This window comes from Nannobrachium achirus, assembly GCF_963921795.1.
Source record: "Nannobrachium achirus genome assembly, chromosome: 13".
NCBI classification, from domain to species: domain Eukaryota; kingdom Metazoa; phylum Chordata; class Actinopteri; order Myctophiformes; family Myctophidae; genus Nannobrachium; species Nannobrachium achirus.
Genome location: NC_137833.1, coordinates 38,018,335 through 38,044,198, shown reverse-complemented (window position 1 = coordinate 38,044,198; position 25,864 = coordinate 38,018,335). Strand labels below are relative to the sequence as shown.

The window sequence follows — 25,864 nt, the reverse complement described above, 5'->3', positions numbered from 1 at the left end:
ATTATGTTAAAATGTGATATGAATTAATTGGATGAACAAACTATGTTGACCTTTTAGCGTGAACTCATGAACAGGAGGTTTCAAATCAGGTTTGTCTGCGAAGCTCCTTAGGCAGCCATATTAATACCAACATATCGTCGTTGTCGGGTGGAAACCTCGTATCTCCAAGTTTCAAATTTGTATGTTCTTTCGCAAAGTAAAGCCCTGCTTCATCGCACAAGGCCGTCGCACAAAAGTAGTGAAAACAGCAGATCTACAAGCACACAACGCCTCGCGGTGCGAGGCGTTGTGTGCTTGTAGATCGGCTGTTTTCACTAGTTTAAATCATTTTTAAGATGAAAAATGCAAATTTGGACATACAAGGTTTCCACCCGACAACGACGATATATAACTGCATACCCCGTTATGTCATGCCTGCATGCCTCATGGTACATGGTCATTAACATGTACTGTAATCAAGTACTCCACGAATTCAAACCACGCACATACAGCCATGGAATGGAAGTACCATAACATACTGTACCTGTTTTAACAGTACACCACGTTTTGCGCAACACCACCACTCGCTGCCAACAGAGCCGTGTGGTGTCACGCGGCTGCCCTCGCAAGCAGGCATTACGGCTTTATAAAAAGCCTCCCGTAGTTTTATTTACAGCCAAGACAAAGTGGGGGGTCGCCTCTGCCATCGGAAGTGACACATCGTTGGCACAGGTTGGGGGTGGGGGTGGGGGAGATGGGGGGTTTAAATGGAGGAACATACTGCTTCAGATATGTACATAGTAGACAATACACATGAGCCAACACGTCCACAAAGGCACACACACACACACACACACACACACACACACACACACACACACTGAAGTGAGCGGGGGTACAGTGGAACAGGTGCGACGGAGCTTAACACACATGCCTGTGGTTTTTCCATGTCAATCCAGAAAGGAAACACTGCTCTGCACATATCCTCGCTGGCAGGCCAAGCGGAAGTTGTCAAAGAGTTGGTGACCAATGGAGCTAATGTCAACTCGCAGTCTCAGGTGGGATTTACATCCTTCACTCACGCACGCACGCACGCACGCATGCACGCATGCACGCATGCACGCACACAATCCACTCTATAAGACAGTACATAAGGAGTCAAGGACACAAACATTACAGGTGCAATTAGGCTTCATTTACAAAGTCATGGCACGTGTTTTCCTGATACAACAAGAATGTCACTCGGCAGCATGTCTCCGCCATATATGGCGGGCAGGGGTGTCGCACTAAATTCTGGGCCCTGTGGGCGGTGAATGCTCTTCATACAGGGTTTCAAGGCCGCCCCACCTTGGGCCCTAGTAACTCAGTCCCACTTTTCCCCCCCTTGTGACGATTGGCAGCCACCACCAGCCGTAGCAGAGACAGTACAACACTTAGCTAGTCCTTCTGCCTCGCCTCTGGACATCCCAGGCATGTCCCAGACTAGCTCTGGTCCAGAGTGTTAGCGAGGTCTTTCCAACGCTCTGCTAGGAAGCTGGCTCAGATACAGTACCAGGAATTCCACTGCCCTACGAGGGCTCGACTTCTAGTAAAAATAAACAAAACTACTTTGCTACTCACCTAAACAAAGGCAGTTTTGTGTTGTTGAAAGTCTATTCTCGCTGGAGGGAAACCTCTCAGCATCCCGCCCACTCTGTAAAATACACTTTTTGAGCAGAAAACAATTTTCGCCCTAAGTAAATTATTTTGTTTTACTCCATAGTGACCCCTAAAGATCTTGTCAATATATATTACCATTGGCACTGTTGAGTCAAACCAAAAAAAATCCGTCTGGCGGAAATGTTTTATTTTCTGCTCAAAAAGTGTATTTTATAGAGTGGGTGAGTTGCTGAGAGGTTTCCCACCAGGGAGAATAAATAGACTTTCAACAATGCAAAGCTGCCTTTGTTTAGTAGTTGAGTAGCGAAGTAGTTTTGTTTATTTTGACTGAAGTCGAGCCCTCGTAGGGCAGTGGAATTCCAGGTCCTCTATCTCAGCCGGCTTCCTGGCAGAGCATATTAGAGAGACCTCGCTAACGCTGTACCGGAGCTAGTCCCAGACTAGACCACCAGAGAAAGCAAAGTTCACACTCCGTACCCCTGACCAGCGCCGCCGCTACTATGACGCGCATGACGCGCTGTGAGTCAGGCATCACGTTGCCAAAAGGCACCAAAAAATGAGAGAGAAAAGAAAAAAGAGCCAAGCCGATCCATTTGATCTGGGGGCGGGGCCGCAGCGCAGTCCACAACGCACTCTGAGTCTGCACTCACTCACAGACAGACAGACACTCACCCAGTGGAGGTCCAATGGTCATAGACTGATCTGAGCTGATACATTGCAAGTAAGAATCAAACATTTTTCCACCTCATGTGAATTAACTTATCCCTGCCCAGCTCAACAACTATGGAATATCAACTTGGCCGAGCAGTTTACCCCACGAATTTTGCCGCATTTCGCGCGCGCGGGGGGGGGGGGGGCACCCAACAGCCAGTTGCGAGTCAGGCACCACAAGGGCTTGTGGCGCCCCTGCCCCTGACACTGCTGGGGCTCCTCCGAACTGTCCTTTGAGTGTTATCTATATTAATAGTGTATGTGGTATTGTATAGGCAGCAATGTTGTTTTATTTTATTTTCTGAAATCGTCCGAGAATTCATTAGAGAATTTGTGATGAATGCAGAATTATTAAAGTTATTGCAAACATTTGAATGAATGACTTATAGACAGAGCATATCCTTATAAACAATTTTCTCAGTTATTCCGTCTTCACCTCCCACAATACAAACCTTCATGCTGCGCGTTCACTTTCCCCTGGAGAAGGTCACGTTGAGCCGCCAATGAGCAAACACAGACTGAGGCAGGGGTGATGGGAATGGGAATTATTGTTCCTTTCACTAAAAAGTTTCAGTGTCTGCATTGTCCAACCAACGTCCGACGGAGCGTCGTCTGTGATTGAACTGACACTCGATGCACTGTTAGATATTGTTTTATTTCTGTAATCTGTCAGCAGCATACAGTACCATGTACTGTTTTGAAGAAAGGTTGACTGCAGATAATCCCCCTCCGTACATGCTGTCTGCATAGTTCCACGTCAGAAAATAAACAACTGTCTTGTCATTACACATATAAATATATTAAGCCTCAACAAATATAGCCAGATGCCAATTCAATAATGGAGAGAAATAGCACACACTTTGTCCACTGTCTGTCGCCAGAGACAAATTTTAGGGGGGTCTAAATTGACTCATACAAGTCTGTAACTCTGTGTAGATATGGAACCAAATGACCCTATCATTTGGTTCCATTTGTATACTGTCAGAGAGAGTTACAGTAAGTGGAGACCTTGAAATTTGAAAGTGTGAGCAACAATGATGTAAACTGTACAATGTAGCAGGGACAGACTCCCGCATGTTACCGGCTGATACCGACAATAAGCCACTCCCGACCTACTTGTACAATGTCTGCGAAAAATGAAAGTAAATTATTCAAAGGCCAGAACTGTGACCAGTATTTGTGCCCTGGCTTTTTGGTTGTAGTAGTCAGATTAACGCCGAGGATTTGACCGTTCTTGCACACACAAAATCAGAATAAGGCCATTATAACACTGCCGTAATTAGATCCTGAATCGATTAAACAAATTAGTTCACACCCGATGCAATTTCTTTTCCCGTGACAGTGTACCGTGCGTATATTCAGGGGTGTCACAAGGGGTAGGAAAGTGGGTTACTGAGTTACCAGGGTCCAAGGTGGAGGGGCCCTAGTAACTTTAGCTATTGAAAAATAGCAGATATACAAGCTCACAGTGAGCTTGTAGATCTGCTATTTTTGAAAAGTCATGAAAATGTGCGCAAATCTTTGAATATATGTATTTTTTAAGTGAACATTTGTAACTCAAATTTTGCTTCTGGGGGGTCCCTGGAAATAAATATTTTGAGATACGGGAATTTGGTGTGACGCCCCTGCGTATATTGAGGTGAATTCCTTAGAAAGAAAGGCTCAGAGGATGGGTCCTCACACAGCGACTCTGGCAGTGTTCCAAGTAGGCTTCTCCTCTCAAGGATTGTGCTGCCGTTGCATTTTGCCACCCACTCTTTGTCAGATGAAGGTTAGGAGTTAATTTAACTCTGAGAGTGTGCAAATGTCACCAAATGGACCCATAAGGGTTCACCCGGTTTACATTTGTGCACATGCGGATAAATTAACACATTTGTACTGTGTATTGTGTTGCTAAGATAAGCGTGGCAAATGCTAAAGGCCTCACGAAGAACAGAGCACATTGCACGTTATTTTAACAACAAAAACCTTGATGTTGCATGAAGCAAAAGATTTGATTTACATATCCAAGTATTGTTATGTCAGCAATTTGGGGATATTATTCTTAACTTCATTTGCTTCCTTTCAGAGCAAATGAGAACAAATTTGGATAATCTTTTTTTTATTTATTTTTTAAGGCTTTGAAAATGACCATTGATGAGCAACTGATTTTTGGATATTGAATTGTCTCAGTCTGTTTTTTCTTTGACGCTGTGTAACTCTGTTTTTAAGTGATATACAAACACGTAATAATTATTTGGCTAATGTAATAAGTGTGTGTATGTTTGTGTCTTGTGTCCTCCATGGCCGTGTAGAATGGCTTCACGCCCCTGTACATGGCAGCCCAAGAGAACCACATGGAGGTGGTACGGTTCCTTCTGGAGCACAATGCCAGTCAGAGTATGGCCACTGAGGTACTGTACACAAGCCTGTGTGTGTGTGTGTGTGTACACGTGCATGGCAAAAAGGAGCGTGCACGCATATATCCATGTGTCATTCCTGTAATACCTCTACAATTAGTTGTGAAACATACTCTCTAGTGTACTATTTCCTCTCTCTAAATGGTCTCTGTATGGTGGCATTATCTCTACCTGGGTGTTCTGTGGTCATTGCATCTTCTGTACTAACCACCTTTGTCCTCTACCTTTGTCCTCCCACCCCGCTCGCTCACTCTGCAACCGCCTGTGACTTCCTGCATCTCTGTCTCTCTCGTCATCTTCCTGACTGTCTCGCTCACTCCCTCTCTCACTCAACGTCTCACTCTCTCTCTCTCCTGCTCTCTCTCTCTCTCTCTCTTGCTCTCTGCGACCCCTCCCCCCTCTGTGGGTCTCCCCGCCCCGCCCCTCCCTCCCTTCTCCTCTCCTGTGATCTCTCCGTGAGGGACTAAGCGCCAGGCACTGCTTCATTGATTGGTAGTGTGTGTTGGCGGTGATGGAGGCTGGCTGGGGGTGACCTTGGGCGGGTCACAGAGGAGGTCTGCTCCCGCGGCTGCCATGTCCTCTTCCTCCTGGGCTGCTGCTGCTGCCGCAGCCACGCTGCCTGTGGGACTCGCGCACGTGCACCTCGATATGTGCACGCATGCGTCCGGAACACAGTGTGCAGTGCACGCACACACACACGCTCAGATGCATTATATGCGATACATACTGTACATACATTTCGTCGTTGTCGGGTGGAAACCTTGTATGTACAAAACCGTTCGATTTGTATTTATAGTTTTAAAAGAGATTTAGAATAGTGAAAATAGCTGATCTACAAGCACACAACGCTTCGCATCGCGAGGCGTTGTGTGCTTGTAGATTGGCTATGTCACTAGTTTTGTGTTACTTTACAAAAAACATACACATTTGAAACCTGGAGATACGAGGTTTCTGCCCGACAGCGACGATATGCAACAAACACGCTCATACTGCACATACCCGTATGTACATGCGCGCACACAAGCACTGGAATGAGGATATCTAGAGACAAAGCCCAGCCAGTCAAACCAAATTCACGTCGTCTGTTGAGCCTTGAACGTTAGCACACGTGAAACGCATCGGAATGCGCACACAGATAAGCGCACCTGCTGTAACACGCACATACTGTACACACCTGAGCACTTCACTTACTGCATCCGTATCCGTAGACTCCGTATAGCAAGGCACTCAACATGAACGCGAGCACGTACACTTGTACGCACACGTGTGCACAGAAACACAAATTCATGCACTGCTATTTCATGCGGCGTTCAGATGAATTTTGTATGACGAGTGTAAAGTAAGTGGGAGAATGAAGTGGGCCTCTCCTAGCATTATGTAACAGGCACCTATAGGTTCAGTGTGAGCAGAGAGTGAGTATGAGAATATGCAGCAACGTAGCTACATCTGTTCAATGTCACACAAGTGGTGCTAAAGTTAAATCCGGTACTAGCCACAGCGCTTTGAGCAGGTAGATCCCTGTTTTCTTCTGCTGATGGTCAGATGGTTCTTTGTCCTGAGTGCCCAAAGAAGCAGGTCAGGTGCAACTGGGGTATGAGAATCGCTTCCTCACTGGCGACACTCATATAAACATTAGCAGTGTTTAGTACGCACCAACGCTGACGGAGTGAGAAAGAACCAGATGACACTGTGATGTGAGGTTTGTTTGTCTGGCAGTACCCAGGTGAACGTTAGTTCAATTTAGCCATCACCAATTATAACAGACTGACTAGAGCAGTGGTTTTCAACCTTTCAGTCCACAACCCCCAAAATAATCATATTTTACCTGGGGACCCCCCACCCTGACGAGCACTAAGAGTTGAGGCTTTACATTTTGCATAACATGGTTCTATTGTGAAAATAGATCTAGATCTACATGCTCACAACGCCCCGCAACGACTATTTTCACCATTTCTGCCTCTAATATTTGACAATTTGGCCAATGTTTAATTTGTCATTTTAGAGGTTTTAAAAAGTCCTTAAATTGTCACTTTAGAAATGTGCATCTATGATCTTTACACTTAAACTTTATGTTGGTTTGTTTCATATTAAGTTAATCATCTGGGGACCCCCCAAAATAATTTGGGGACCCCCCTGGGGGTCCCGACCCACAGGTTGAGAACCACTGGACTAGAGGACAACTCTTTTTTTAAATGTTTTTTTTTTTTTTTTTTTTTTTTTTTAAGTTGAGTTGACTAAGAACATACACAGTAAAATCCCCAGTGTTAATATATACATTTATAACTATCTCAGAGTTGAATTAGCACTGAGTACTTTACTGTATAGTATTGGTGGTGGCTACATTTTGCTGACATTTATGTGGTGACAGCCCAAGGACAAATAAATCCATCCATTCCAGTTCTCTCCAGCTCTCTCTTACTATCTCACAAGCTCAAGAACCATTTGAGTATCACAGGAATGAACAGCTTTTGCCCTTAACAAAAGAAGGAAAACATTGCTGGCAAAACAGACAAAGAAGGCTATCTTTCTTTTCAGATTACAAGGCCTTTTCTTACAGGCTCTTGATAACAAATCATCAAAGATATCAAACTTTGAGATTTCGCTTGGATTGAAAGCTTTGATGCGCTGTAGCCTACCATTAGTCATTAGATGCAATCTTTTTTAATTTCTTAACTTTATTTATTTATTTAATAAACATTTCTATTATAATTGTTTATAAACCATTCAGCAATAGAAATATATATTTCATAGCTATAATTGAAATTATTATTATTATTATTATGATTTGCTCATATTGATCCTGACAAGCCTATAGCATCCTCTGCTGGTACTCTGACCATACGTTGCACCATAGCCTACCTAGCCAACCCCAGTAACTGTGGTCTTCTTACCCCCCCCCCCCCCCCCCCCCCTCACACACAGGACGGCTTCACCCCCCTGGCGGTGGCCCTCCAGCAGGGCCATGACCAGGTGGTCTCCCTGCTTCTGGAGAATGATACCAAGGGCAAGGTGCGACTACCTGCCCTGCACATCGCAGCTCGCAAGGACGACACCAAGGCCGCGGCCCTGCTACTACAGAACGACCACAACGCCGATGTGGAGTCCAAGGTGAGAACTGGCCCGGTTCAGGTCTTTATGGTCGATTTGGTTTGTTTTGATAGATCCATTTATATATCGTCGTTGTCGGGTGGAAACGTTGTATGTCCAAAACCGTTCGTTTTGTATTTATCATTTAAAAAATGAACTAAACTAGTGAAAACAGCCGATCCACAAGCACACAACGCCTCGCGGTGCGAGGCGTTGTGTGCTTGTAGATCAGCTGTTTTCACTACTTTTGTGCGACTGCCTTGTACGATGAAGCAGGGCTTTACTTTGCGAAAGAACATACAAATTTGAAAACCTGGAGATACGAGGATTCCACCCGACAACGACGATGTTACTCACTTTCTTGCTGCAGTTATCATTCCTTCTTTCTGTCTTTATTTCTTTGTATCTTCTGTTCTGCACTTTTTTAGCAGATTGGAGAAGGGCGATCGATGCGCCCTTTCTCCTGCTAATTGCACCCTGTTGTTAAACAACCGCTACTTGAAGATCTCCCGTAGCCTTGTGCAAAGAAGAAAATGCGTGCTCACTGTCACACTGGACTTTAAACTGTGGAAACGACACCCGCACAACTAATAGCTCGGTTCAGACAGTAACAACAACACTGACTTTGAGTTCTGAACCCCTTCCTTCCTTCCTTTTTTTTTTTTTTTTTCAGTTTTGTACTGAGCTCCTTAATCCCCTATCTCTCCCCCCACCCTTCCTTTATGTTTATGGATTTTTGTTTGCTTACTAATCGCTCGTTCTCTCCTTTCTTGGCTGGCTCTGTAGATGATGGTGAATAGAACGACAGAGGTACACCTCTACTCTGTACACTCCTTAGTCTTATCTATCGCAGACTAAAAAGAAAGAACAAATAAATACAATTGCCCTGATTCATGCAGTAGCGTTGCTGCTCCCCCCATCCCCTTTCCCCCGCTCCCGTTTCTGTTTTAACCCATCCACCTGCCCCTCTTCCCTTCTCCCCATTGCTTCATTCATAGAGGATATCTGTTGTTGCTGACAGTGAGATTGGCAGCATTACAGTATAGTCTCGCATAGCCAGGCGATCAGAGGTCTCCGCCTACTGATGTCTGGTGACATCTAAATTCAATGTGCAGGCAAAAACTGGGTTGAAACAAATCAGAGATTTAACACTTAACTGACAGGAATCGGGGGGAGAGACGGGGAGTTATACGCGGCAAAGGTCGTCCTGAATGGGAATCGAACTGGCGACGCCGCCAGGCATCCATGCCTATGTGGCAATGTATAAGTGGTATGCGCCCAGACCAGTAGGCCAGCAGGCACCCTGCTCTGCTGTTCTAACCCCTAAATTGAATTCAGATTTCACCAGACTTATCAGTAGCCGTAACACGAGACTACAATAGGCAGCATGTGGTCTCGCGTGGCCAGACAATCCGAGATCTCTGCCTATAGGAGTAGATCTCTGATCATCTCGCTACGCGAGACTAGGCAGCATAATCTAGCATGTCTTGCTAATGCTGATGTACTGTAAACAATGTTTGCTCTACGGCTGGAGGATTGGGGTACCAAAGGACCCCTAAAGTCTCATGGCTTCTCCTGCTTCACATTTGACCTCTTGTGAAGATCCAGTGACAATACATGAAACTGATTAACAAGATGGCATGGCAACACAAGTCGGCGTGATGGCATATGCATTGTAGACAATATTCACATGGTGCTCATTTTGCTCCTACAACATCCTCAAGGGATGGTCAAATGTATCACACCTTGAGTATGAAATAGCAAAATGGCTGCCATGTGAATGTGGTCAATAATACCACAAGAAAAGTGGTTTTCATTCATCCGAATGTTAAGATCAGTACTTTTGCCATAGCATCATGCATGGCCATCAAATATGATAGGAACCCAGCCTTCCAGTGACAACTAGACAACTTTACAATTCCCTCCTGGTGTTTATTCTGCATGGGACCATACAAGCTAGCAGCAAGCAACTATTTCTAAGGGAATAGAAGGACCCCATTGGTCACACCAAATCCAGGAGGCTGTCCTTTGTCAAAAGCCTACTTTTGTTTGGCATTGCTCTAGGCATTGACCAGCTGGCTGGCTGGCAGGCTGGTTGTTTTGACTGACATGAAAATGGCTTTGACGATGTAAAGTTCACAATGCACTGCATGATGAAAACACTCTGATAGAAGAAAGTGATGACAGATTATACAAGAAACTACATTTTATTCTCCCTGATCAACGCAGCCAAGTTTGGATTATCCCCGTCCACTTTCCGTTGAATTCATTTCTGTTTTCAAATGTGAAAATAGCAGCTAATAGCTGTCCACATTCCAACGTGTTTGTTTTGGACGTGTAACAGAGCAAATGTAGCGATGGTGGATACACATCTATATGACTTTCTGCAGGATGAATAGTTCATTGAAATGGGGATCACTTGCGATTGGAGAGGTTGGTGTGAAATTCCTTCATTGATTGGACAGATTGGTTTAAAATGGATCCCCTAACATTTGCGCACTCTGTGAGCTAAATGGACACTCGCGGCTTCACCGTGTTGCTTTCACAGCTGTTTGACACTAAGCCAGGGGTTTTTACCAGGAAGGACGTGACAGTAATTCAAGACATTAGCAAATAGATGTACATTTACAGCAGTTGAGGCGGAACAAAACATAGCTAAATAACAACCCATATAGTTCACCTTAGTTCTAAAGCCTAATTTATACTTTGTCGTGCAACCGTGTCACTCATCAAAAATAACAGATATTAAAGCCAAGAATGCAATGCATCACCTTTGTTTTCAGCTGGTGACACAGTGGTACAAACAAAGTTGTTGGTTTTGATGTGGTTTCTTTGTCAGAAGCCTTCATACTTATTACCCAGTAAATTGACTGTTGGTGGTGTCGTGTCAACATTATGTGATCGTAACTGTGAGTGTAACTTCCCCAAAGTTCCCCAGTGTGGCAGCATTCAGTATTGTGAAGACTCATAGAGGCCCGTGGTCAATGATACTGAATTCTGAATGTAACACTCTACGTGACAATGTAGCATTGGCCCCACCTTTGATGTTTCTGTAAAAGACTTTCTCTGACAGATTGAGTAAAGTCATATGAGTGTGTGTGTACGTGTATGGTATACAGAGTGCATCCTAGTTGAATGGACTGTGATTGTAGACACATGAGAATACTGCATATCTTCTATTGTAGTAGACAAATAGTCTACTGCAATTGTAGACTTTGTGAATGACATTGATATCAGGCTCATAGCCTTTACTGACCCCTTGTGTTTGTTTCCTTCTCTGTGGTGGTGTGTGCGTGCGTGCGTGCGTGCGTGTGTGTGTGTGTGTTTGTGTGTGTGTGTGTGCCTCTGCAATGTGCATACATGTTGTTTGTTTCTATGTGCACATGTTCATCTGTTTGTTCCCATGTGTGCATTTGTTTGTTTGTTTGTTTGTGTGCGTGTATTTGTGATTGTGTATGTGTCGTGTGCGCGCGTGCGTGCATTTGCGTGTGTGCGTGTGGTTGTGTTATTGTCTTTCTCTCTCTCAGAGTGGTTTCACTCCTCTCCACATCGCCGCTCACTATGGCAACATCAACGTAGCCACGCTGCTGCTGAACAGAGGGGCTGCTGTCGACTTCATGGCCAGAGTGAGTCTCATGTGCCCTCTCCTGGCCAGAAGGGGCATTGCATACACTGACAACAGTCATTGGGCCAAACCAGGGGTTGTCTCCATGCTGGCATGTGGCGGACATTTTTGTCAAGATTACATTTTTGCCACAGACATGAAAACATATGATGACAATAATATTACCGGAAACACATAAAGAGATAGCCCTGAATGACCATAACCGGTCTGTAACACTGAGAGTGTCCAAATGAAACCAAATGGACCCTTTGGTTCCATTTGTACACACTGTGTTTTGCGGGTCCTTTCAAATAAAGCATTTGAGAACTAGTAATAGTGGACTCCTAATGTGCCACAGTGTCATACATATTCGAGAAAGAAAAAACTGTAGACTGACTGACATTCAGTAATTGGGTCTTATGATGGAAAATAAGAAAATTATAAGGGTGTGTAAAAAAGAAAATATAGAATTTGCCACAGGTAAAACCCAGTCTTTCCACTGACGCATTTGTCCATGTACGGACATACTGTATTGAGTCCTTTTCTGTTTTTGTTTTCAAACTCATTATCATTATATTATGGTCTATTTTACCAACACAGCTACTTGCAAAAGATGGTCATTATTGATGGCTTTCTTTTTTTGTACTGTTCTTATTGTAGGAAGTCACTCTGGATAAGATCAGACAAGAGCATCAGCTGAATGCCTTAAGGCTCCGTTGCCCTAATGAATAAAACATGCAAATGTTATCTCAGCCAGTGCCTCTTGCTGCTGACACCAGCAAGCAGTGTAGAATTAGCATTTATTTACTATGGTATTTACACAGTAATTCAGCCACACGTGCCATTAAGACTATTTGTTGCAACATTAGACATTAGCTAATGAGAGTCAACGGTGGCCTGTAATTATATTATCTAGCCACATCTGAGAGAGTGTTGGTGTTTGTGTTGCTATTGACAGTGATTACAGTGCATCTGGCCTGTGTAGCGTAACACTACAACATGATGACTATACAGTGCACTGTAGACCAGTGTTTCCCAAACGTTTTGTCTCGTGACTCAAAAGAAAAATTAGACGTTTGTCCGGGATCCAAACTAGTGAAAACAGCAGATCTACAAGCTCACAACACGGCACAAAGCAACGCGTTGTGAGCTTGTAGATTGGCTATTTTTACTAATTAAACATTTAACTAATTCATGGAATTTTAGATTTTTCATTATTTATTAATATTTCTCATATGGCCCTCTTCTAGCGCCACCATCAGGCCGATTTTTGTAAAACACATTTTTGGACACTGCTCCTACAGATTATGGCCTAAAATCACGCAAAGCGGTACACACTATTTCTAAAGTCATGTCATCAACATGGATCTGTCCCATTTCCCATATTCCCTCCTGATTGGCTACAATTGCCTTCTAAAGTTTGTTTCTCCCGATTAGGGAGTTCATGAAAATCTTAGCTTTTTGGAGAATGTTTTTTGAAAATGTTAGCCAATGTCTAAAGGCTAGCAATGATGACTACATGCATCTTTTTTCACGTGGAGAACTCAAGTGGATGGTTCTCCAATAATGAATTATAATTCATTTGTTCAATTAATAATTATAGGCATATTATGTCAAATTCACAAATATATATATGTTTTTATATTGGTAAAGGTATTTAAAAACGTTTTTAAATATTGTTTGTAAAATCATGTACAGTATAAAGCAAAAAATCAAACAAAGGTTTGGGAATAGACTGCTTAAACTGGGGTCAGGTGTCCAGAGACAGACAGCAAATAGTAGTTAAGGTACAGTATGAGGGGGAGGACGACAATGCAAGCAACAGTGGTGTAGCAGCCTGCGGAACCGTCTGAGGGGGATTCAAAAGAAAATGTATACAACACATGATAGATTAAGTTCCTCATTCAGGCCCGTGGGTAAATTGTGCATTTATATAGCGCTTTTATCCAAGGCGCTTTACATAGATTGTGCATTACATTCACCCATTCACACACACATTCATACACCAGTGGCGGAGGAAACCACGCAAGGCACCAACCTACTCACTGGGAGCAATTAGGAGTTCAGAGTCTTGCTCAAGGACCCTTCGACATTAACTCAGGGGGAGCCCGGATTCGAACTGGGAACCCTTCGGGAACCCTTCATGCTCCAATAACGGTTTCTCTACCCCTGAGCTATGCCGCCCCAGTGTGGGCTCCAGAGTATTTAAAGTGTGTATCCAGTGGGCCTCAGTGTGCAACTGTGGAGGATCCTGTGAAGGATCCCCATCTGAGAAGACAAATAATTTGCTTCAAAAGCACAAAAGTGCAATGAAATCACCTTTTAAAATGTTTATACTAATAGAGTAGCTTATTGTCCATTATTAACCTGCTTTGAACTCTCTTCTTGTCCTCTCAGAATGACATCACACCACTCCACGTAGCATCTAAAAGAGGGAACAGCAACATGGTGAAGCTGCTGCTAGACAGAGGCTCCAAAATAGACGCCAAGACGAAGGTGAGACTCCAGAGGACTAGGGTGTCGCACCAAATTCTGGGCCCTGTGTACAAGGATTCACTGCGTTATTTTGTGCTTTAACTATTGAAAAATAGCAGATATACAAGCTGTAGATCTGCTATTTTTGAAAAATCTTGAAAATGTGTGCAAGTCTTTGAAGGTTTTTTGAAAGACCTATAATAATAATAAATATAGCTGCAAGCAGCGATAAAGTGTCCAAGGCATAAAAAGCAGGAAAGCAATAAGGCATCAAGGGAAAGCAAAGAAGAATATCAAAGAAAAACAGGACCGAACAGGACTCTGGCAGGTTTTTTTTTTGGCCTAGTGGTGACTCTATAATAGGCCAAAGTGAAAAGGGTGCCACGTGTTCTTGGGCCTTTCACGGCAATCGGACGCTGCATGCAGGATTTGAAGCATTTTGTTCCAAAAATGTGTTTTGCAAAAATGTACCCGCTGGTGGCGCTATAACAGGCCAATGTGAGAAGGGTGGCCTCTGTTCAGTGTAAATACTGAATAAAAGTACAAAGGTATTGGCATCAACTTGACATTTTTTGAAAATAGCAGATCTACAAGCTCACAATGCAATGCATGAGCATTTACTGGAGTAGCCTAGAAGTAAGACTATACAAGTGAAGTATAAAATACCTCAAAATTATACTAAGGATAGTATTTGAGTAAATGTAATCAGTTACTTTTACACCACTGGCATTGTAGACCCAGATGCTTGTGAAACATGATAAAGAAATAGTCATGCAATAGTATGAATTTCAGTTTATTTACACAAAGGATTTGCAATTGCAAAATATTATAGCAGCATTATTTTCTGTAAGTGGCTAGCAGAGTCAGACTTAACTAAAGTTAAATTGTTTTTATTGAAAAACGTTGAGGGGAAGGCGGCTGGGGGTCAAAACTTGGAACTTTAGGGGCTCACATGGGGCTGCTGTCCTGTGGGCAGAGCAGACTATGGATTCCAATTGGGGGGTGTTGGAACCCAGCCAGCCTAGGTGGGGGAGGGAGAGAGAAATGAGGTGAACTTCAGAATAATTACAGTTGAGCCACAAGGTAGAGAAGAGGTGTTCAATCTGCCCGTTCCACACAGTTCAGAATAATGAACCCACTTACACTGCCTTTCTTTGGCTCCAATGAAGCAATCTGGGAGCTGGTACTGATTGTCAGCTGATTGTCAGATGGGCTTCAGGTGTGAGGCTGAGCTTCCCCTGCATGGTTTGAAACAATGAATAAATGAATGCACTCAAACATCATTACTTTATAAAGAAACTCAAAGTCATTACTTCAAAATCAAAATAGGAATGAGTGTCACTGCGGCTGCTTTTTCCTACCCATAGGTCAGACAGGATTGTGTCAGTCTTTCTGCAGGCTCGCCATCTTTCAGATTCAGTTCTAGGGAATAAACCTGGCCTGGATCAAAGAAAAAGGCCAAATGAATAGAAAAACAACAAATTCAAATAATCTGCTGCACTACAGGCTTGAAACAAAATAATTCCATTAATCTGCCCAACTAGGCATTGGCATTAAACTCAAAATACATCAATTCAATAATCAACATTGCAGCTAACATACAAGCATTACATTCCAAAAGAAATTGTTTAACATTTAGATCCCAAAACCAAAAACAACATAACATTACAGAGCACATGGTCACTCACCAAGTCACAATGTTCCTCATTCACACAGCCAGTGTAGCGAGTGGATCAGGTAGGTATGGTATCTAAAAGTCAAATTATTGCATGGGTAAGTATAAATAATTAATGAATTAAACTGTCAGAAATTGGAATAGTTGTTGAAATAAATAAAGAGTACATACCTGCTGCCTGTAACACCTCCAGTGTTGTGGACCACACTGAGCAAGTTACTGCAGAAAGTCTGGCTTTATACTGGGTGTGGTTTGATTGCAAATTGCTGGGCAGCTGTGTTTGGGTCTATTCTGCATTAGAGGTGGGATTTATGGCTCTTTGAAGTGAGACAGTACCATCGATCTGGCTCACTAAAAAGAGCCGTTCAAAAGACTGGCTCGTTTGGCTCCTTGTATATTTATATATTTTTAAGAAGAATTTGTTTAAACATGAATCCACAAGGTGGCACCACATTCCTCTGCTGACAGTTGAGATCACAATTTAGTATTTACCCTTTTCATAAAATGTGTGTGTAAATTAAGCTACCTTGACTTTTGTTATTCATAAAACACCTAAAAAAAACAAGCAGGCAACAATGAACTCGCTCCTCCACTTGTTCTCTCTCTCTCACTCACTCACTGTACTCAGTCAGTACTCAGTGGAGTAGCAAGGAGATGTTGAATTGGGGGGAGGGGGTCTCCCCCCAAATGAACGGCTCTCTACTGCGCAAACCGGATCCCATCGTTCACTTCAAAGAGCCGTTCAAAAGATTCGATTCGTTCGCGAACGTCCCAGCTCTATTCTGCATCTAGCCTAAGGCCCAGATCATGGGAAACCCCTACTCACGTCAGGGTGGGGGGTCCCCAGTTCAAATATGATTCTTTTTGGTTTCAGTGATATTTGGACTTACCCTCTACAGTATTTCATCATGAAAATGTGACTTTGCATCTATGTTTTAGAGGCAGAAGAATAATTTGCATAAAACTTGCAATGTTGATTGAATTATTAAAAAAGCATGTTTCAATTTAAAAAAAATCCGATCTGACAGATCTTTAGATATTGGTCCAAAGTTCATGTAAAAAAAGTTCCGTGCACGTGACGCGAAAGTTCCGGAATAAAAGCGGGTTTAAGTGTTTTACAAACTGCTCAAAATGGCGGAAAATCTAAGGGCGGAGCTTACTTAACAAAGACACAGATGTCTTCCGCTTGAGTCAAGGCACGCGTGTAAGCAAGTTGCATGTCTTCAAACGAAACGAGGCATGACTTATGCCCCTTTAAAGTTTGAGTTTTCAAACGCTTCGTATAGCGCCCCCCTTTGGCCAATTGGAGTAAGATTGCTTTCAGTGATATTTGGACTAACCCTCTACATATTTGCCAAATGCCATGAACGTGTCACTTTGCATGTATGATTTAGAGGCAGAAGAATAATTTGCATATAACTGCAACATTGAGTGAATTATTAAAAAATAATGTTTCGCTTTAAAGAAAATCCGCCTAACTTCTCAGACCGTATTGGTCCAAAGTTCATGTAAAAAAAGTTTCGCGCACGTTACGCGAAAATCCCAGGAGGAGATACATTTTGACTGTTTTTCATATAATTCAAAATTGTGGGAGAGGTAAAGGTCAGAGGTCAAAAGTCAGAGCGTAAAAGTTGTTCGGCATGAGGAGACGCATAAGTCTATACAGGTTTCATTGCTGTACCTGAAACAGGGCATGAGCTACAACAGTTCAAAGTTGGCATTTTTCAAAGGCTTCCTACAGCGCCACCCTTTGGCAGATTGTTGCGAGCTTCGCGTTTTAGCCGTTTGGCATAGTCCTCTGCCATACTGCCGAGTTTCGTAAAAAGCGACTGCACGGTCTAGCCGCTAGAGAAAAAGTGGCGGAATAATAATAATAAATATAGCTGCAAGCAGCGATAAAGTGTCCAAGGCATAAAAAGCAGGAAAGCAATAAGGCATCAAGGGAAAGCAAAGAAGAATATCAAAGAAAAACAGGACCGAACAGGACTCTGGCAGGTTTTTTTTTTGGCCTAGTGGTGACTCTATAATAGGCCAAAGTGAAAAGGGTGCCACGTGTTCTTGGGCCTTTCACGGCAATCGGACGCTGCATGCAGGATTTGAAGCATTTTGTTCCAAAAATGTGTTTTGCAAAAATTTACCCGCTGGTGGCGCTATAACAGGCCAATGTGAGAAGGGTGGCCTCTGTTCAGTGTAAATACTGAATAAAAGTACAAAGGTATTGGCATCAACTTGACATTTTTTGAAAATAGCAGATCTACAAGCTCACAATGCAATGCATGAGCATTTACTGGAGTAGCCTAGAAGTAAGACTATACAAGTGAAGTATAAAATACCTCAAAATTATACTAAGGATAGTATTTGAGTAAATGTAATCAGTTACTTTTACACCACTGGCATTGTAGACCCAGATGCTTGTGAAACATGATAAAGAAATAGTCATGCAATAGTATGAATTTCAGTTTATTTACACAAAGGATTTGCAATTGCAAAATATTATAGCAGCATTATTTTCTGTAAGTGGCTAGCAGAGTCAGACTTAACTAAAGTTAAATTGTTTTTATTGAAAAACGTTGAGGGGAAGGCGGCTGGGGGTCAAAACTTGGAACTTTAGGGGCTCACATGGGGCTGCTGTCCTGTGGGCAGAGCAGACTATGGATTCCAATTGGGGGGTGTTGGAACCCAGCCAGCCTAGGTGGGGGAGGGAGAGAGAAATGAGGTGAACTTCAGAATAATTACAGTTGAGCCACAAGGTAGAGAAGAGGTGTTCAATCTGCCCGTTCCACACAGTTCAGAATAATGAACCCACTTACACTGCCTTTCTTTGGCTCCAATGAAGCAATCTGGGAGCTGGTACTGATTGTCAGCGGATTGTCAGATGGGCTTCAGGTGTGAGGCTGAGCTTCCCCTGCATGGTTTGAAACAATGAATAAATGAATGCACTCAAACATCATTACTTTATAAAGAAACTCAAAGTCATTACTTCAAAATCAAAATAGGAATGAGTGTCACTGCGGCTGCTTTTTCCTACCCATAGGTCAGACAGGATTGTGTCAGTCTTTCTGCAGGCTCGCCATCTTTCAGATTCAGTTCTAGGGAATAAACCTGGCCTGGATCAAAGAAAAAGGCCAAATGAATAGAAAAACAACAAATTCAAATAATCTGCTGCACTACAGGCTTGAAACAAAATAATTCCATTAATCTGCCCAACTAGGCATTGGCATTAAACTCAAAATACATCAATTCAATAATCAACATTGCAGCTAACATACAAGCATTACATTCCAAAAGAAATTGTTTAACATTTAGATCCCAAAACCAAAAACAACATAACATTACAGAGCACATGGTCACTCACCAAGTCACAATGTTCCTCATTCACACAGCCAGTGTAGCGAGTGGATCAGGTAGGTATGGTATCTAAAAGTCAAATTATTGCATGGGTAAGTATAAATAATTAATGAATTAAACTGTCAGAAATTGGAATAGTTGTTGAAATAAATAAAGAGTACATACCTGCTGCCTGTAACACCTCCAGTGTTGTGGACCACACTGAGCAAGTTACTGCAGAAAGTCTGGCTTTATACTGGGTGTGGTTTGATTGCAAATTGCTGGGCAGCTGTGTTTGGGTCTATTCTGCATTAGAGGTGGGATTTATGGCTCTTTGAAGTGAGACAGTACCATCGATCTGGCTCACTAAAAAGAGCCGTTCAAAAGACTGGCTCGTTTGGCTCCTTGTATATTTATATATTTTTAAGAAGAATTTGTTTAAACATGAATCCACAAGGTGGCACCACATTCCTCTGCTGACAGTTGAGATCACAATTTAGTATTTACCCTTTTCATAAAATGTGTGTGTAAATTAAGCTACCTTGACTTTTGCTATTCATAAAACACCTAAAAAAAACAAGCAGGCAACAATGAACTCGCTCCTACACTTGTTCTCTCTCTCTCACTCACTCACTGTACTCAGTCAGTACTCAGTGGAGTAGCAAGGAGATGTTGAATTGGGGGGAGGGGGTCTCCCCCCAAATGAACGGCTCTCTACTGCGCGAACCGGATCCCAACGTTCACTTCAAAGAGCCGTTCAAAAGATTTGATTCGTTCGCGAACGTCCCAGCTCTATTCTGCATCTAGCCTAAGGCCCAGATCATGGGAAAACCCTACTCACGTCAGGGTGGGGGGTCCCCAGTTCAAATATGATTCTTTTTGGTTTCAGTGATATTTGGACTTACCCTCTACAGTAGTTCATCATGAAAATGTTACTTTGCATGTATGTTTTAGAGGCAGAAGAATAATTTGCATAAAACTTGCAATGTTGATTGAATTATTAAAAAAGCATGTTTCAATGTTTAAAAAATCCGATCTGACAGATCTTTAGATATTGGTCCAAAGTTCTTGTAAAAAAAGTTCTGTGCACGTGACGCAAAAGTTCCGGAATAAAAGCGGGTTTAAGTGTTTTACAAACTGCTCAAATTGGCGGAAAATCTAAGGGCGGAGCTTACTTAACAAAGACACAGATGTCTTCCGCTTGAGTCAAGGCACGCGTGTAAGCAAGTTGCATGTCTTCAAACGAAACGAGGCATGACTTATGCCCCTTTAAAGTTTGAGTTTTCAAACGCTTCGTATAGCGCCCCCCTTTGGCCAATTGGAGTAAGATTGCTTTCAGTGATATTTGGACTAACCCTCTACATATTTGCCAAATGCCATGAACGTGTGACTTTGCATGTATGATTTAGAGGCAGAAGAAAAATTTGCATAAAACTGCAACATTGAGTGAATTATTAAAAAATAATGTTTCGCTTTAAAGAAAATCCGCCTAAGTTTTCAGACCGTATTGGTCCAAAGTTCATGTAAAAAAAGTTTCGCGCACATTACGCGAAAATCCCAGGAGGAGATACATTTTTACTGTTTTTCATATAATTCAAAATTGTGGGAGAAGTAAAGGTCAGAGGTCAAAAGTCAGAGCGTACAAGTTGTTCGGCATGAGGAGACGCATAAGTGTATACAGGTTTCATTGCTGTACCTGAAACAGGGCATGAGCTACACCTGTTCAAAGTTGGCATTTTTCAAAGGCTTCCTACAGCGCCACCCTTTGGCCGATTGTTGCGAGCTTCGCGTTTTAGCCGTTTGGCATAGTCCTCTGCCATACTGCCGAGTTTCGTAAAAAGCGACTGCACGGTCTAGCCGCTAGAGCAAAAGTGGCGGAATAATAATAATAATAATAATAATAGTGATGAAGTCCAATAACAATGAGTGGCCAAGGCATTGCCACTTCGTGGCCTTGGCCACTAATAATAATAATAGTGATGAAGTCCAATAACAATGAGTGGCCAAGGCATTGCCACTTCGTGGCCTTGGCCACTAATAATAATACATCGAACTTATATAGCGCTTTTCAAGATACTCAAATTCGCTTTACAAACAAAATAAAATAAAACAACTTTATTAGGACAAAGATTAAAAGGATAAAATCTAAGATGTACATTAGCAGGCACACAGGGAAGAAAAATAAAAACTGAAAGGCGAGTGGAGAAAAGTTAGGAAGGGAAAGCAAGTTTGAAAAGGTGGGTTTTGAGGGAGGCTTTGAACGCGGCAAGGGTGGGGGCTTCTTTTATATGGGGTGGGAGTGGGTTCCAGAGGGTGGGGGCTGCAACGGAGAAAGCCCTGTCACCCCAGGTGCGTTTCTTGGCCTTGTGGGTGAACTTGAGAAGGTTCTCATTTACGGATCTGAGGTTGCGGGAGGGAACATGGCGTTGAACAAGGTCTGAGAGATAGCTGGGAGTCTGGTTATTGAGGGCCTTGTAAGTGGTGATCAGTATTTTGAAATCAATCCTGTATTTTATGGGTAGCCAATGGAGATCGTGGAGAACTGGGGTGATGTGGTCTCTTGATCGGGTTTTGGTGAGGAGGCGGGCAGCGGAATTTTGCACATTTTGCACACCTATGTTTCTATGTCAGTGGTGCTCAAACATTTTCTTGTGAAGGACCCCTAAAATGATATGTATTTGGCCACGGATCCCCATCACAAAATATTTAGTTCCAGGGACCCCCCAGAAGCAAAATTTGAGTTACAAATGTTCGCTTAAAAAATACATAGGCCTATAAGATTTGCACACATTTTCACAACTTTTCAAAAATAGCAGATCTACAAGCTTGCAGCGCGGAGCTTGTATATCTGCTATTTTTCATTAGCTAAAGTATAAAATAATGAAGGCCCCTCCACCTTGGGCCCTAGTAACTCAGTCCCACTACTTTTGTACTTTTGTACATTTAGTTTTCTGTACTTTTACATTGCAGTATTGATACTTTTACTTTTCCCACCACTGCAGGATGGTCTGACGCCACTCCACTGCGGGGCGAGAAGCGGCCATGAGCAGGTGGTGGAAATCCTCCTGGAAAGAGGAGCTCCAATCCTGTCCAAGACCAAGGTAGCTACTGATGTGTTCAGTCGCTTCTAGCTTCACTCTGTCTAGGAGAGCAATTATAGGGTTGTCACTAAAAACTACATTTTGTATTTAATCTTTAGTTTGTTTACTTGCGAGACAGAATAGAATAGAATAGAATAGAATAGAATAGAATAGAAATGTACACAAATGTTTCATTAACACAGCATGAAAATGGGCTACTGATATGAACGGTCACTTCTTGCTTTGCTCTGTCTAGGGAAGCAATTATAGGGTTACATGTCACCAGAAACTCTTTATTTTCTGCTTAACTTACAGGACATAGAATAGAATAGAATAGAATAGAATAGAATAGGCCCATATTTCATTTGACACAGCATTGTTGATGATAAGTGTGAATTTGGTTTTGGTAGCCTAACCCTACATCCATTGAACTATTTACGTATTCATCAACAACTGTTAAAGGTACTATTAGTAGCTGTTATGTCTCCATAACGATTGTGCGACCTCCCCACCAGACCAGCGCGACGTGGCCGCGTAAAGCCCCCTCCGCGCGGGACCACCAGCGTAACAAAACACAAGACATTGTTGTAATGTCCTCGTTATAACAATGGTCCCCCTGAACTGTCCAGAACCTACCACATTTAGGGATGGGACGATATGAAAATGTCATGTCACGATTATTGTGACCAAAGAAATTGCGATTTACGATATTATCACGATAATCAAAATATCCCCAACATCCATTAGCCTGGGGCGGAACATTTGCCCAAAGAAATAGCAGATCTACAAGCACACAACGCTTGTAGATTGTATATTTTTTGGCAAAGAGATTTGGTCGAAAGTGAAAAAAAAGTCTATCAAGTACATTATTTCCAGGTCCCTTTGACCAATTATAGAGAGTTTAAATGGCACCGGATATGCAACTCAGCAATTAAAAGGTGAATTGATCCCAGTGCATGACGGAAGATCATTTCACCATATATTTAAATCTCCACGATATGATCATCGCGATTGTTTTTCATCACGATAAGCAATAATAACGATTATCGTCCCATCCCTAGAACCTAGGGCTGTCACGATATGCCATTTTACATGACGATTAATTGTCACTCAAATAATTGGCGATTAACGATTTAATTGTGTTTTTGTCGTTGATAATTACATTTCTGTTTGGCTTTTAGGCTTTGAAGTTGTACATGGTAGATATGACACATAACCTAAATATACAAAGAAATTACTGACATATTTGACAACTTACTACTTAAAAAATAACTTTGATAGTGGAAATAGCCGATCTACAAGCTCACAATGCGTCGCGATGCGACGCGTTGTGAGCTTGTAGATCTGCTATTTCCACTATTTCGGACATTTTTCAACATTCACGATTATGACGATTATGACAAAATAATTGCGTTAATGTCAAATAATCACGATTAGACGATTATGTAATAATTGTGACAGCCCTACCTAGAACCCACCACATCTGCCTTGAGTGCCTTCACACAGTGTTCCTCCTCCGCAGCGGGTGAACCGCCACGTCCCCCTAACGCCTGTCCATGTCCGTGTGTCCATCATCTGTCTGTCCGCGTCGTGTGTTTGTCGTCTCGTTTTCTCTCTTCTCCTCTCTCTCTCCATGTCCATCTTTGCCTTTGCCCCGTCTGGCGCTCTCTCTCTTTCTCTCCCTCCCTCCCTCCCGCTCTCTCTCCCTTTCCCCGCATCCCACCGTCCCTCCGTCCCTCCCGCGCCCCGTAGAACGGCCTGTCCCCGCTCCACATGGCCACGCAGGGCGACCACCAGAACTGCGTGCAGCTGCTGCTGCAGCACGATGTGCCCGTGGACGACGTGACCAACGACTACCTGACGGCGCTGCACGTGGCCGCGCACTGCGGACACTACAAGGCGGCCAAGCTCATCGTGGACAAGAAGGCCAACCCCAACGCCAAGGCCCTGGTAAGGATGTTTTTTTTTTTTTTTTTAAGATATTTTTGGGGCTTTTTCTGCCTTTATTGATAGATGTATAGTAGGCTGACAGGAAACGGGGAGAGATGGGGCGGTGACATGCAGCAAAGGTCGTCAGGATCGGGACTCAAACCTGCGACGCTGCAAGGGCTGGATTACCAGCCTAGGTGCCTGGACCACTATCCTTTGGCCTAGGCCTTTATTTATTTATTTATTTATTCCAAAAGCAGTAAAAACACATGATTACAATAATTTGTGCGTGTGCGTGTGCGTGTGCTTGTGCGTGCGTGCATGCGTGCGTGCGTGCGTGCGTGCGTGTGTGTGTGTGTTTTCCTGTGCACAGAACGGTTTCACCCCACTGCACATCGCCTGCAAGAAGAACCGGGTCAAAGTGATGGAACTGCTGTTAAAACATGGAGCTTCCATCCAGGCTGTCACTGAGGTACACAAATGGACTGGATTCATTTTAGCCTGTTTATTTCTAACCAGTAAGACTCCCTAATCGGGAGATAAGCGACCGTTTTATCTCCACAAATATCACAGCCTCCACCTCTCACGTCATACGGGCAGCCATAGTTACACCTGGAATGTTGAATCTCCATATATGGAGATAACCTACCCATCACACAAAGTCTGACCTCACCAGCCCATACCTGGGCATGGACGACTTATATCTCCATATACGGAGATGGCCATATATGGAGATACGATGACATCACAGAGTCCACAGCTGATGATGTGGCGTGATGTCATACAATACACAAACAAGCCCTATATAAAGGGGCAATTCTCACCAGGGAAGAGAGCATTCCCCACTAGCTGAGTATCTTAAGATGGTTGGATGTGATGATAAGCCACAAATAGGCCAAAAGTTTGTTTTACCAATTATCAAGACATACGGGCAGTTGACAGTTTGCCATTGTTACTCATTGAAGTTGAATCTCCATCTGAATCCCTTTTATGCCCATATATGGAGATCCCTGCTCTGAGTATCTGACATCACTAATCCCTTTTATGCCCATATATGGAGATCCCTGCTCTGAGTATCTGACATCACTAATCCCTTTTATGCCCATATACAGTATGGAGATCCCTAACAGAATCCATTTTATGCCCATATATGGAGATACCTGCTCTGAGTATCTGACATCACTGTGATGTCACCTGTTTATGCCTAAATATGGAGATCCCTGCTCTGAGTATCTGACATCACTGCGATCTCACCTGTGATGTCACAGTGACACATCACCTCAGTATCTGTGATGTCACAGTGACACATCACCTCAGTATCAGGCGTTACACGTATACATTGAGCAGGGCAAAGGTGTGACGTGTGTGACGGACGGACGGACGGACGGACGGACGGCCGGTGGAGGTTTTCATACTAAACTGCGACCTTACGGTCGCAATCAACATGTGACTGGCCTCGGGAACCCAGGCGTTTCATTCAAGAAAGAAAAGCCTGGCTAAAGCTTCCAGTAACTGTGGCTCAGCCAATCACAAGCCACGGCCGACAAGGCATCGCCTATGGACACAATAGTGTCCGTAGTGCAGAGGGGCTCACATGAAAATGTATTTTAATTGTAATTCTGCGCATATAAAATACCGGTATATGTAGGATATCTTATTTTTGCATCAATATGGTTCATGTGAACTAGTTTGTCTATGCTTACTTACTTGAAATGATGATAATCGGCATGGTGATTGTGAATTACCACCCCCGCTGTTGGGCCGTTGAAGGCTGGATTGTGGCCAGGGAGAAGGGAACTAAAACCGGACACACTTGGTGGTGGTGCTCGCTGAAATGCGGTGCCACGGCGGACAACCAGAGCGATAAATCTTAGCGATTTCGATAATTACAATGAAGAAGCATAAACAAACTACTGTAGTTCACATGAACGATATTGAA

At 43.1% G+C, this 25,864-nt stretch overlaps 1 protein-coding gene across 1 annotated transcript in view; it reads left to right on the top strand.

Moving 5' to 3' along the window:
• LOC308297289 (ankyrin-3-like) overlaps positions 1-25,864 on the top strand; it is a gene marked incomplete at both ends in the record, with an annotated part of 206,468 nt that overhangs the window by 88,084 nt on the left and 92,520 nt on the right. The window contains 9 exons of the mRNA XM_080740702.1: positions 939-1,037; positions 4,644-4,742; positions 7,671-7,856; positions 8,622-8,645; positions 11,363-11,461; positions 13,837-13,935; positions 21,919-22,017; positions 23,749-23,946; positions 24,299-24,397. Of these exons, the coding sequence (XP_080596828.1) occupies positions 939-1,037; positions 4,644-4,742; positions 7,671-7,856; positions 8,622-8,645; positions 11,363-11,461; positions 13,837-13,935; positions 21,919-22,017; positions 23,749-23,946; positions 24,299-24,397 (1,002 nt within the window). The remainder of the gene's footprint in view (positions 1-938; positions 1,038-4,643; positions 4,743-7,670; positions 7,857-8,621; positions 8,646-11,362; positions 11,462-13,836; positions 13,936-21,918; positions 22,018-23,748; positions 23,947-24,298; positions 24,398-25,864) is intronic.